Raw genomic sequence first — 14,067 nt, 5'->3', positions numbered from 1 at the left:
CAAGAAAACAATTTACATTGAAAGAGGCACCGAACCGAAAGGACATAGATTTCCTCAAAGTCCAACTAGCTATAGAGATGTATTTCTATCGCCACATCCATCAATAAGAGAGCGTGAGAGAGACAGAGATGTCTGATCTCAGTGTTGTGGAGTGCTGCTCTGTTTTGGAGGCCATCTCAGTCAGCTACGTGTGTTGATAGTCATTCCTGCTGTGTGCTCAGTGTCAACCAAGATCAAACACCTGCACCGGAAGTGGGTCACACTCTCTCTCCCTCACCCTTCCACACCTCTATCTCTCTCGTTTGCTTTTTCTCTCTCTCTCCCTCCCTCCCCCTCTCTGGTTCTGTCTATTGCTTCTCCATCTCTATCTCTATATTTTTCTCGCTCTCTATCACTCCCTCATTCTCTATCCACCCATTCTCACTCTCTCTCTCTCTCTCTCTCTCTCAGAACTACCTGGCAACAGAACTCCTCTCATCTTCGACGGATGACTCCCGCTATGTCATCAACACTATTCACCAAATGGAACGGTGTGTGTGTTCTGGGCTAACTGCAATGGCTATTACGTTAAGCTGGACTCTGCTAGGGGGATCCAGAGCAGGTTTTCTGCTATCATCGTCATTATTATGATTTTGCCAGGATTTCAGAGATCCATTGCTTCATATCATTGCTATGACATCATTGCATGATACCTCGCAATTTCTTCTGACTGAGCAATGATGATAGAAGGATCCATTTGAATATCCTTTGATAGCATGAGTCATGGTCGAAATCCTTTGGATGTAAATATTCCTACACTCGTTATGTCCTTCTTCCGAATCAGTCAGTTTAAGAATCATCAGATGATCCAGGTTGGATGTGATTGGTAAAAAATGAGTGAACCACATTGTAACACCTGTAGCAGTTGTGTCTTGTGTCCCTGACATGTAAATCCTCTACATCATCAACAGGGGTCAGTGTTTCTACCTAGAATAAAGCAGATTAAAAAAACTGCATTACAGTGTTAATGTTTTTAAAACTGTAGCCTATACCCAAACACAATAAATATGATCTGTATATTAAGGAATGAGTCAAATAATGTGTAAAGCATTTTCAGGCTGAAATCAGAGAGGTTCTCATCAGAGCATATAAGACTAGCCTAGTTTGAATGCATCCATCTTGAAAATAATCTATTGCCAGAAATGTGTTTTCAAAGTGGCCATGATTTTGTTTCCATGGCTACCAAGAGATGTGTGTGCCTCTAAGCAGATCTTGTGTTATTATGGTCTGTTTGGTCTGTGGGTTCAAAGTGAACTTGAGCCTGACATCTCTGTCTAGGTCCTGACTAGTTCCGTACGTAACACTTGTCAACAGCCCATAATGAAAGTGGTCTTTTCCTCCTGGCCTCTTTTTCATTAGCAGCTTAGGGGGTCAGGGGTCAGCCCTGTGCTGTGTGTGGGCCCGAGGGGGCAAACGGGTGAGGGGCCCACCCTGGGAAAACCTTCTTGACTCTTTATCGTTTATTTCCCTGTCCCTCTTTCTGATCTAGTCCCAGTCACAGTGTCAGCCTCGGATCAAGCCCCAACACAACTAGTACCTCCCTACCCCAGTCCCAACCCTAACCCCAACTCCAGCCCCCAGCCGTAACCCCAACTCCAGCCCCCAGCCGTAACCCCAACTCCAGCCCCCAGCCGTAACCCCATCTCCAGTCCCCAGCCGTAACCCCAACTCCAGCCCCCAGCCGTAACCCCAACTCCAGACCCCAGCCGCAACCCCAACTCCAGCCCCCAGCCGTAACCCCAACTCCAGCCCCCAGCCGTAACCCCAACTCCAGCCCCCAGCCATAACCCCAACTCCAGACCCCAGCCGTAACCCCAACTCCAGACCCCAGCCGTAACCCCAACTCCAGACCCTAACCCCAGACTACTAGCTGTATACCCTAGCCCAGGGACCAGCTCCAGACCCTAACCCCAGACTACTAGCTGTATACCCTAGCCCAGGGACCAGCTCCAGACCCTAACCCCAGACTACTAGCTGTATACCCTAGCCCAGAGACCAGCTCCAGACCCTAACCCCAGACTACTAGCTGTATACCCTAGCCCAGAGACCAGCTCCAGACCCTAACCCCAGATTACTAGCTTTATACCCTAGCCCAGAGACCAGCTTCAGCCTTTTACCCCAACCTAAGCCCTATCTCCAGCCCTACATCCTAGCTCTAGCTCTTTCCCTTTACCCCAGTCCCAACTCCCAGCCTCCAGCCCTGGCTTCAGCCCAGCCAGCCAAGTCAAAAGTTCAAATTCTGCTTTAAACACAGCCCTGTCTGTGGGCCTATCACCTCCCCCCGCGTCGGGTCAGAGCGTGGCTGGAGAGGGAGCGCTGAGATGAGAGAGAGACAGACTGCAGGGTGCCCATCTGATGGAGAGAGAGAGAGAGAGAGACAGACTGCAGGGTGCCCATCTGATGGAGAGAGAGAGAGAGAGAGAGACAGACTGCAGGGTGCCCATCTGATGGAGAGAGAGAGAGAGAGAGAGAGAGAGAGAGAGAGAGAGAGACAGACTGCAGGGTGCCCATCTGATGGAGAGAGAGAGAGAGAGAGAGAGAGAGAGAGAGAGACAGACTGCAGGGTGCCCATCTGATGGAGAGAGCGAGAGAGAGAGAGAGACAGACTGCAGGGTGCCCATCTGATGGAGAGAGAGAGAGAGACAGACTGCAGGGTGCCCATCTGATGGAGAGAGAGAGAGAGAGACAGACTGCAGGGTGCCCATCTGATGGAGAGAGAGAGAGAGAGACAGACTGCAGGGTGCCCATCTGATGGAGAGAGAGAGAGAGAGAGAGAGCATGCATCACTCCATCCCAACTCCACTTTGCTTTCCCGTTACGGCCCCTTCATCTAACCCCTCACTTCCCCCTCTCCCCCCTCCGCATAGCCCCTTTACACAGATGTGTCCAGCCGAGGGTGAGAGGGAGATGGCCTACATCCTTTCCTCCCCCTCTCCTCCCCCCTTCCGGCAGCCCCTCACACATGAAAGATCTGAGGGCCAGTGGGTGGTGGGTGGAGGATGGAGGGCCCAGCCAGACCCAGACACAACACAGGGCCGGCCAGGCTGCTCTCTTCTCCGTCCCCCTGGGCTCAGCAGCCCTTCACAGCTGGGATGGAATGTGACCTGCTCCAGATTTAATGCCAAACTTGGCCCTCCATGTGAAGGGGGGATGAGGAAAGAGGGTGGAGGAAGATAGGGGGCTGGTATAAACTAGAAAATGACACGCACACATGCACAATTACGCTTGCCTGTGAACATACAAATACACGCAGACAGACAGACAGACAGGCAGACAGGCAGACAGACAGGCAGACAGGCAGCCAGACAGGCAGGCAGGCAGGCAGGCAGACAGACAGACAGACAGACAGGCAGGCAGGCAGGCAGGCAGGCAGGCAGGCAGGCAGGCAGGCAGGCAGGCAGACAGACAGACAGACAGGCAGGCAGGCAGGCAGGCAGGCAGGCAGGCAGGCAGGCAGACAGACAGACAGACAGACAGACAGACAGACAGACAGACAGACAGACAGACAGACAGACAGGCAGACAGGCAGACAGACAGACAGGCAGGCAGGCAGGCAGGCAGGCAGGCAGACAGACAGACAGACAGACAGACAGACAGACAGACAGACAGACAGACAGACAGACTGGCAGACAGACACCTGCTGTCAGTCATTTTACAGGTATAGAAGCATAGCGCAACACAGAGATAAGAAGTGGATATTCTTTCAAAGGTTCATTTTTATTTCTTTACCATTGTGTTATGAACATCTTTATCATTTGGATTTACAAAATAACATAACATAAGTCTGTCCATTATTGAATTGGGTGTAGCTCTAAAAGGAGGGGATAAAAAATAAATAGGATGTTAAGAACAGAAGTTCATATACTGTATAAGCAATCATGGACTACAAAGTGGTTTCTAGTGGAATCAAATTAGTTGTTTGATCCACGAGCTTTACGTGACATTATCGTGAGCTCAAGCACTCAGAATATATATTACAAAATGTCTCTTTCAGGATACCATAGATACTTTAAGTCAACATAATATAACATTCATATTAACCAAGGCACAGAGTTTAGCTATCTGTCAGGCATTAGTACATTCATACCAAGATAAAACATTTGAATTCAAAATATTATTCAAAGAGACATTTTAGTTTAACTAAAATATTTCCAAGGTAAGCGCTTGATATAAGTCACCACTACAGTACTATATGCGGACAATTAGCTCTCCTTTCAGAAAGTGAATCCACACAAAGTATAAATCTGTCGTTGTTTTAAATATACAGGTACCTCCAGCCATTTCCATAGTACAGAGGAGCCCCAACACTTAATGTCCAAACTTCAGAGTGAAGGAGAGAGACGAGAATCTGGAATCAGCTAACAGCAGCCGTCATCTGAGAAAGTCATGGATCTTCTAGATATCTACTGTATATGGGGAACATCTGAGTGAAGGAGATAGCCAGTGGAAAATATGACAAAATGCATACAAAATGTGTCTTCTGTGGAAACTAAAGAGAAGGTCATGGGTAGGGAAACAGCTTGTCGGATCAGTGTTAAGGTATTGGTTCAGTCCCCACCTTTAGGAGAAGGAGAAAGCAATAATCAACCAAAGCCATCATCCGGCTACTGAATGGTAAGAAACTTTGAAAAAGTCCCAGTCTACTCTTCTAGATATCTTCCCTACTGGATAGTGGGGAAATCTCAGACAATAGCTACTACTGGATGCTAGAACCAGTTTGCTTTTCTTGATATAGACAGCTCTTGTACAGGATAGTGGGGATCTCTCAGAGAGTAACTACTGGTTTGTTGGGAACTCTTTGAGAAAATCACAGGTCTTCTTGTGAATGACCTCTCGGAGCTTCCTGACCCTGCGTGCGGTGGAGCTCCCCACGAAGCTGTCGGGCTGCAGCACGGCCATGCCGTTGTGGACGTCTCCCATGATGATGAGCTGCCCGTTGGCCATGGTGATGTTGGGGCACGGGCAGTTCCAGTCCATGTTCATCAAGGTCACCTCCAAGGGTTCCTGGCCGAAGAACTTGAGGCCCATTTTCTCGTCCTTTAGGATCTCCTCCACGGTGATCAGGGCGTGGCCCGAGTCCTGTTCTTCAGGCAACTCTGTCACGCGCCCCAGGATGATGAAGTCGCTCTTGCAGAAGCTGGTCACCATCTTGCCCCGTGGTTTACACATCTTACAGTTATGGTTCTTCGGAAAAGGACACATCTCCTCGCAGGCCTCTTTGGATTCAAAATTGTTTTCATTGCCTCCACAGCCGCCCCAGATGAAGGACTGGCACTGTTTGAGGGTGCTGCTGTAGGCCCAGCGGGGCTCGTAGGCCTTACAGGGTCCCTGCAGGCTGGGGAGAGAGCAGGGAGCCGACAGCTCTGCCCCGCACGACAACATGCATGTCTCGTAGCTGTCAAAGTGGTTGCGGTTCTTGTTGCACTGGCTGTAGGTGAAGGTGAAGCAATTGTTCCTCTTGGCTTCGTAGTACCAGCTTATGCTCTCCTCCCCACAGTCGTCACTGTCCGGCCCCTTCAGGCACTCTTCGGCGGGGAATGGGAATGGGTTTGTGGCATTCCCTACCTCACCCTCCTTCTGGCCCGTGTCTCTCTGGATCACCGACAGTGGGTAGTGGGAGGTCACAGCCCCCCCCAGGTTTTTGGCCGTGCAGGTGTAGATGCCGGCGTCCTGTTGCTGGGCATTGTAGATGACCAGCTGACCGATGTTGGTGACCACTACGTTCCCCTGCACGTGATTGGGCCTCATCACTGTGTTCTCCTTGCCCTCCAGCTGCTTCTCCCAGGTCACCTCCGGACTGGGCTTACCTGACACTTCGCACAGGAAGCTGGCTGTCTCGCCCACGAACACAGCCTGCTGAGTGGGGTTGCTGAGCATCATTGGAGGATGGATGTCAGCCGGGGGGGTGGTCTCAAGGAGGGCAGTGGTTGGCCGCAGGGTGGTCTCCATGGGCAACGGGCTGGTGTTTGGCCAGGTGAGGTGGTACCTGCAGAGGTGATGTCAGAGAGAGAAGAATAGATGAGTTACCACAGTAATGTAATCTACCTTGAGCTGGGTGTGTGATAGACAAAGGTTGGTACAAGAAACTCAAATGCACAAAACAAAAGCTAAGTGAAACGCTAGATTGAGTGAGCATTACTCCTGTGTATCTACAGAGGAATACAGATCTCATACAAATACAGAAATATAGGGTTATTATGTCTACAGTTATAATTCAGAATCCCATCTATTCATTTTCAGTTCCTGTTACCATAGAGATGGATATCAACATAACAAAGCAGTCATAGCACAACAAAACAGTAAACACCACAGTCTATTCAGAACTTTTCTATTAACGTGATTAATATGGGAGTCTATACATAGATGTTTCCTGTTTACCTGCAGGTGACCACAGAGATAGAGATGCCCTTGGAGCAGGCCTCTGCATCCATGTAACACTTGTTGTAGTAGGTCATACCGTCTGAGGCACATGTGAAGTGGGGCTCTCTCTCACAGCGGTCCCGGCACTTACACACGGGCTGGCCCTCCCAGATGTCACACTCGGAGCCCTGCTGCGTACACATGAACTTGTCACACTTGACCCCTTTTGGCATGCCAACCGGCCCCTTCTTGCCCTTAATGTCCATGTAGCGCGCCGCCACACAGCTCTTGTTCCCACACACGTTGTTGCAGCATTTCTCAAAGTTTTCACAGTCCTTGGGGGTGATAGGGGATACATGGGAGGTGTTCTGTTAGGATCAGCATGTTTCAGTTCATTATGCACTCAGGGAACATATAGGATGTTAAGGAACTTGAGAGTGATGCACTTTCTAATGTAATGAAACAATACTATGCAATGTGAGGTTGGTATTGTAGGCTATACATTTTACATGCTTACTTCTCAATATCTCATAATGCAGAGTAATTAAAAGTTATTAGATTCAATAGTCATGGGTGGCAGGTAGCCTAGCGGTTAAGAGTGTTGGGTCAGTAACTGGTATGGTCAGGTAGCCTAGCGGTTAAGAGTGTTGGGTCAGTAACTGGTATGGTCAGGTAGCCTAGCGGTTAAGAGTGTTGGGTCAGTAACTGGTATGGTCAGGTAGCCTAGCGGTTAAGAGTGTTGGGTCAGTAACTGGTATGGTCAGGTAGCGTAGCGGTTAAGAGTGTTGGGTCAGTAACTGGTATGGTCAGGTAGCGTAGCGGTTAAGAGTGTTGGGTCAGTAACTGGTATGGTCAGGTAGCCTAGCGGTTAAGAGTGTTGGGTCAGTAACTGGTATGGTCAGGTAGCCTAGCGGTTAAGAGTGTTGGGTCAGTAACTGGTATGGTCAGGTAGCCTAGCGGTTAAGAGTGTTGGGTCAGTAACTGGTATGGTCAGGTAGCCTAGCGGTTAAGAGTGTTGGGTCAGTAACTGGTATGGTCAGGTAGCCTAGCGGTTAAGAGTGTTGGGTCAGTAACTGGTATGGTCAGGTAGCCTAGCGGTTAAGAGTGTTGGGTCAGTAACTGGTATGGTCAGGTAGCCTAGCGGTTAAGAGTGTTGGGTCAGTAACTGGTATGGTCAGGTAGCCTAGCGGTTAAGAGTGTTGGGTCAGTAACTGGTATGGTCAGGTACCCTAGCGGTTAAGAGTGTTGGGTCAGTAACTGGTATGGTCAGGTAGCCTAGCGGTTAAGAGTGTTGGGTCAGTAACTGGTATGGTCAGGTAGCCTAGCGGTTAAGAGTGTTGGGTCAGTAACTGGTATGGTCAGGTAGTCTAGCGGTTAAGAGTGTCGGGTCAGTAACTGGTATGGTCAGGTAGCCTAGCGGTTAAGAGTGTTGGGTCAGTAACTGAAAGGTTGCTGGTTTGAATTACTGAGCTGTCTAGGTGAACAATCTGTTGACAACAAATGTAATATTGTGGGCATATACACCAGTGTCTGCTATTTCCAAAAACTGTAGTCTATGAACAAGTATCTGATATAGGAGATATTCAATCTAATTCAAAGAGAAATTCAGAAATAAACAACAGAGGCAATGTGGTCACAATTGAATTTGAATGGCCAAAAACAGTGCGCAGTGCGCATGTCCCACTTATCTCCACCTTTCATTCCATGAATTAAATTGCAGAAACTTTATGTAGAGAAACTTTTGACAGAATAAAGTGTCCCCTATTTGTCTCCAGCCCGCGAGGAAAACTGATCCCAGAAACTCACCCGGTCCAACTCGCACTCGCGCATACAGGTGCTCATGGCGTCCACCCACAGGTTGGGGTTCATCTCGTTGGGGCACATGCCCGCGTGAGAGTACACCACTTTGTTGGGCATGGACATTGGCATCGCTTTCACCCTCACACAGCTGTCTATGATCAGGAGCAAGACGTAGCACTGTCCAAAGAGAAACCAGATCCATCGAGGAAACAACATCCACCACATATCCAGCGCGTAACGGGACTTTCACAAGGATCCCGAAGAAATAAAACAAGATCCGAGGAGCGTCGAAGTTAGCAAATTTTCCCGATGAGTGCAAAACTATTAAATGGTCATAAATGACAAAGCCAAAGGGAGAAATTAAGTTGAAATGTAAAGTAAAATGTGATTAAACGGTCAGGAAGACGTGTGGTCAGTGCGGAGTGTTGCTGCAGTGAAGAACTCCGTCAGTCCGCTGGTCAACGTTTAATAGTCTGGAGAGATTAGGTGGTATTTGAACCCTATTACTTAAAATCTAACTACATGAATTACAGTGGCTAGTCTACCCCGACAGCAAATCCCAGGCGAGTTACAGTTCTGATGAACATATTCAAAAGTCCGTAGCAGCAGCAGGCTCGAGCAGGGACCTCCGGCAAAATACCTGTGCTGTGCGCGTGTGGTGCGCAAGGCGCGTGTTGACACCTTTCCCCCCTTTGTGTGAATAGTTGGACCACCTTCATTGTAGCCCACTATGCAGTACTGTAAATGTGGAAAACATACTGTGGTAACATAAAAACCAATTATATTCATACTGATACAAGTATTTTTATATTAACACAATATTTACTCTTGTGTTGATACACATTTAGATATTTGGATAATAATATCTAAACAGTTAACTATCTGGATCAATATGGCCTTATTGAACACATTGCATAGTGCTTTTTTCAACCTTTCCCAGGAGTGGGTTTACATCTTCAGAGATGAATCAGTAAAACCATGTGGAATGAGCTGAATACATCCATAATACTTGCCTGGGGAAGGCAAGGGTCGAATTCTTGGAGATCTTTGCTCTGAGACTTCTCTCCTGCTACTGTAGGTTATATGATACTCGGTGGAATGTAGCCTAGCAGTTAGCGCATTGGGCCACTAACCGAAAGGTCGCTAGTTCAAATCCCAGAGCCGACAAGGGACGTGCTCTTGAACAAGGGACTTAACCCTAAAATCTCCAGGGTTGCCATAGACAATGGTTTTCCCCACTCTCCAAGGGTGTCTCAGGGAGAGTTGCGATATGCAAAACACATTTCCTATTCACAGAGTTGTGATATGCAAAACACATTTCCTATTCACACATGCATATAAAACACACTTGTACATGTGTGAAATAGGACAAATATAAGCACTGACTAAATTATGATGACTATTGTAGGTCGTACTATACTGTATGTACAGTGTGAATGGGTCACACTATGGGTCTCCTGGTGATGGCACCATACCCAGTGATATTCTTCACAGACACAGTATTTTGTCACCAAGCTTGGGTAAGTTACTTTCTAAATGTAATCAGTTACAGTTACCAGTTACCTGTCCAACATTTTAATCAGTAACTTAACTTTTGGACTACCCAAACTCAGTAACATAATCTGATTACTTTCAGCTACTTTTGGATTACTTTACCTTTAAGAGGCATTAGAAGAAGACAAAAATGATCCATCAAATGCATTTGGTGTGTCATCATAGTCGTCTCCGACGTGTGATCAGACTCCCTCAGCTGCAACAAACTTAAACTTGCTCCCTTTTCAATGCTGAATTGAATATCATTGAGAAAACAGATAGATGGCATAACGTATTTGTTTTCACAAACATCCTCTCTGAATTTTAAAGTAATCCAAGAAGCAATCGTCTATTCTTTTTCTAAAGTATCTGCAATCTGATTACAATGTTTTTGCTTGTAACATAATTGATTACAGTTGTTTTATTTTTTATTTTTGATGTAATCAGATTACATGTCATTTACATGTAACCAGTTACTCCCCAACTCTGCTTGTCATCCTGGGGTCAAAGGTTTGTTTTGAACTCTGGAGAACGCTCACACATCTCCCTACTCGGCCACTGATGAATATGGAAACATCAGCAACACCTTGATCCTCTGTCATAAGACCTGTATAACACTGACAGAACCTTGGCATGACACGCTATAAACAGTCAACAGAGGACTCAATGAAGAAATGAGTACACAATGTTTTGAAGTGTCGCAAAGGAACAGCCTACCTTAAGAACAACTCCCTTTCTGCCTAATTTCCCTTTTCCGAGACCTCTCAGCCCATCTACTATCACTGTTCTGAACATTAGTTCCACGGGAGGCTGCTGAGGGGAGGACGCCACATAACAATGGCTGGAATGGAGTAAATGGAATGGTATCAAACACATGGAAACCAGATGTTTGATGTGTTCAATACCATTCCATATATTCCTTTCCAGCCATTACTATGAGCCGTCCTGTGGTTAGTTCTGAAAGAGAGAGGGTCCATGATGTTCACACACAGAGGTACAACAGGATCTTTCCCATAGCTGTCAACCCAACATTCTATGGGACATGGATTGAGTGGTCTGTATGCATGTGTAAATCTAAATCAGTCTCTCTCCATCCAGTCTCCTTCCAAGTGGAGTCCCTGCTGTGTCTAAGAGGCCCAGGCCCCTGCAGCTCTAACTTCAGTCAGAGCCCTCACTGACCCACTGACCAGGCACACTGGCAGACTAGCAACCTGCTGCTCACACACATAAACACACACATACAGACTCCACACATGTATGCACACACATTCATATATTCCACAAACACACTCATACATGTGCATATACAAAGTGTGTGAACGCTTGCGCGCACACACACACACACACACACACACACACTAAAACACAAGCTAACACACTAACGCGTGCAAGTGCACACGCATATTTAGACACACACACACACACACACACTACCATAATCTGAGCAACAGTACAAAGTGATCCCTTTTCTCACAACATGCATTCAGACGGTTTGATGCCTCCTCACCCCCAGCCTCCCCCTCCAGCCCTCACCCCTGGGAGGTTGAGACCCCAACATTCCCACCAATGCTGACACATGAAGGATTGAAAACATGTCACATATTGAATAACGATTTCCAGAGAACCCCCTCCAAGCACTCTGACACCCTCCCTGCATTCAGCCTATATGTCTTGTCTGCAAACAGTCCTTTTGACCTTCTGTGAGGACTTTGCAGCCTCTCTGAACCTTGTCCAAAACAAGCACAATGTTTTTTTGATCACTTATATAATCTTATCCAAACCCACGCAATTTCACAGTATGGAGACATGATAATAAAACAGTCACATAAATATTCTATAAGTCCTGTGTGTTTTGGTGTTCTTACAAAGGATTTTATTTCCTGTTAAAATAAACAGGGGTGTGAGGTGTTTTCTCGTACTGTCTTTCCCTGCTGGCAGTACTCCATCAATCTACAAGTAAAAAAGCTGAAAGCCATAAACATAATGAAATGTGGCTCACTGAAAACTAGACACTATTTCAAAATTCCCCAAATTGCGTTATTTCACAGGTTGACATAGTGTGATTTGTAACCAGCAATATAATCACAACCACCACACAAAGCCCTCTTCCCTTGGTCAACTCAAGCCAATAAGGTCCAGATGGGGTGATGTGTGATGTGATCTGTCATTCTGAGAAAACACCTACATCTGATACTGAATCTGTTCTTATTCTGTTCCTACCTAGATTCCCTTCTCGCCACCCTGCCCTCTCAAATACGGGAACATTTTACACATTTGCCAGGACAATATTAGATAGTGAATATAATTTATAGAATACTGAGTCACAGGACAAAGGATAGATTAGCATACAATCAAGAACAATTAGTTCAGTTCAACCAAACCTCCAATAATTGGCATCTTTGAGTTGCAGTCTGACAGATGGGGATATGGGGATGTGTTGTTAATCAAAATGAAGCTGGTCAAGGACTGCCTCGATCAAGGGCTGGTCAAAGACTGCCTCGGTCAAGGGCTGGTCAAAGACTGCCTCGGTCAAGGGCTGGTCAAAGACTGCCTCGGTCAAGGGCTGGTCAAAGATTGCCTCGGTCAAGGGCTGGTCAAAGACTGCCTCGGTCAAGGGCTGGTCAAAGACTGCCTCGGTCAAGGGCTGGTCAAAGCCTGCCTCGGTCAAGGGCTGGTCAAAGACTGCCTCGGTCAAGGGCTGGTCAAAGACTGCCTCGGTCAAGGGCTGGTCAAAGACTGCCTCGGTCAAGGGCTGGTCAAAGATTGCCTCGGTCAAGGGCTGGTCAAAGACTGCCTCGGTCAAGGGCTGGTCAAAGACTGCCTCGGTCAAGGGCTGGTCAAAGCCTGCCTCGGTCAAGGGCTGGTCAAAGACTGCCTCGGTCAAGGGCTGGTCAAAGCCTGCCTCGGTCAAGGGCTGGTCAAAGCCTGCCTCGGTCAAGGGCTGGTCAAAGACTGCCTCGGTCAAGGGCTGGTCAAAGACTGCCTCGGGCAAGGGCTGGTCAAAGCCTGCCTCGGTCAAGGGCTGGTCAAAGCCTGCCTCGGTCAAGGGCTGGTCAAAGACTGCCTTGGTCAAGGGCTGGTCAAAGCCTGCCTCGGTCAAGGGCTGGTCAAAGCCTGCCTCGGTCAAGGGCTGGTCAAAGCCTGCCTCGGTCAAGGGCTGGTCAAAGACTGCCTCGGTCAAGGGCTGGTCAAAGACTGCCTCGGTCAAGGGCTGGTCAAAGCCTGCCTCGGTCAAGGGCTGGTCAAAGACTGCCTCGGTCAAGGGCTGGTCAAAGCCTGCCTCGGTCAAGGGCTGGTCAAAGCCTGCCTCGGTCAAGGGCTGGTCAAAGACTGCCTCGGTCAAGGGCTGGTCAAAGACTGCCTCGGGCAAGGGCTGGTCAAAGCCTGCCTCGGTCAAGGGCTGGTCAAAGCCTGCCTCGGTCAAGGGCTGGTCAAAGCCTGCCTCGGTCAAGGGCTGGTCAAAGACTGCCTCGGTCAAGGGCTGGTCAAAGCCTGCCTCGGTCAAGGGCTGGTCAAAGACTGCCTCGGGCAAGGGCTGGTCAAAGACTGCCTCGGTCAAGGGCTGGTCAAGGGCTTCACTGCCTACACTGACTTCTGAATCAGCATCTAATTCTATGATTTTTATCCACCAGAAAATGACCTGTGACCAAGCTATACAAAAGGGTTCTTCGGCTGTCCCCATAGGAGAACCCTTTTTGGTTCCAGGTAGAACTCTTTTGGGTTCTACCTGGTTCTTCAAATGGTTCTCCTATGGGTAAAGCCAAAGAACCCTTTAAGGTTCTAGTTAGCAAAACATTTTCTACGAGTTTAGCGATGCAGTAACACCTGATTATCTCCTTGAAGCTGTGACCAGTACAGCACCTGTTTCCCACTGTGATGTACAAGCCCTCAGAAATACACAGCGGGCTTAGAATGTGCCTGAAATGTTTTTCCAATCCTGCCTTTTTTTCTTTTTACAGTGGGTTTACAATGTTGTATGTGCATTTGTGCAACAGCTAAGTAGCGCTGTGCTTTATCCCCCGGTGAACGGCACGAATTGCACGAAAACCATGGTGCAGGGCCACAGTCCAAACCCATCGCTTTAGGTACCTGTGAGTAACGTCGCCCTTTGTCTCCGTTCCTGCGGGGAACATATCCAAAGTTTCTGACCCTAAAAGCACTTAGGAGCCTTGGCCATGGAAGAGCCAGCCACTGGCTTTGCAGATGGTTCTGTCTGGGTAGGGACTGAGGGCTGTTAAAAAAACAATGAAGGTGTTATTGCTGGTTCTAATCTTATTAAAGTGTCTGACACCAAGACAAAGGAGAGGAACGCGTCCAGCCTCAGCAGCAGCCTAA

General features: G+C 47.9%; 1 protein-coding gene across 1 annotated transcript; it reads right to left on the bottom strand.

Moving 5' to 3' along the window:
- Positions 1 to 3,740: 3,740 nt before the first annotated feature.
- LOC110518612 (WAP, Kazal, immunoglobulin, Kunitz and NTR domain-containing protein 2-like) lies at positions 3,741 to 9,273 on the bottom strand. Its single transcript, XM_090191510.1, has 3 exons — positions 8,206 to 9,273; positions 6,418 to 6,734; positions 3,741 to 6,025 (listed from the first exon to the last, which is right to left on the bottom strand). Exons 1-3 carry the CDS (start codon positions 8,422 to 8,424, stop codon positions 4,816 to 4,818), a joined length of 1,746 nt encoding a protein of 581 aa, XP_090047636.1. The 5' UTR covers positions 8,425 to 9,273; the 3' UTR covers positions 3,741 to 4,815.
- Between the last annotated feature and the right edge of the window lie 4,794 nt (positions 9,274 to 14,067).

This window comes from Oncorhynchus mykiss, chromosome 12 (genome assembly GCF_057628025.1).
Source record: "Oncorhynchus mykiss isolate SJ-2025 chromosome 12, ASM5762802v1, whole genome shotgun sequence".
In the NCBI taxonomy this organism is placed as follows: domain Eukaryota; kingdom Metazoa; phylum Chordata; class Actinopteri; order Salmoniformes; family Salmonidae; genus Oncorhynchus; species Oncorhynchus mykiss.
The sequence above is the reverse complement of the archived record's forward strand: the minus strand, read 5'-3'. Positions and strand labels throughout refer to the sequence as shown.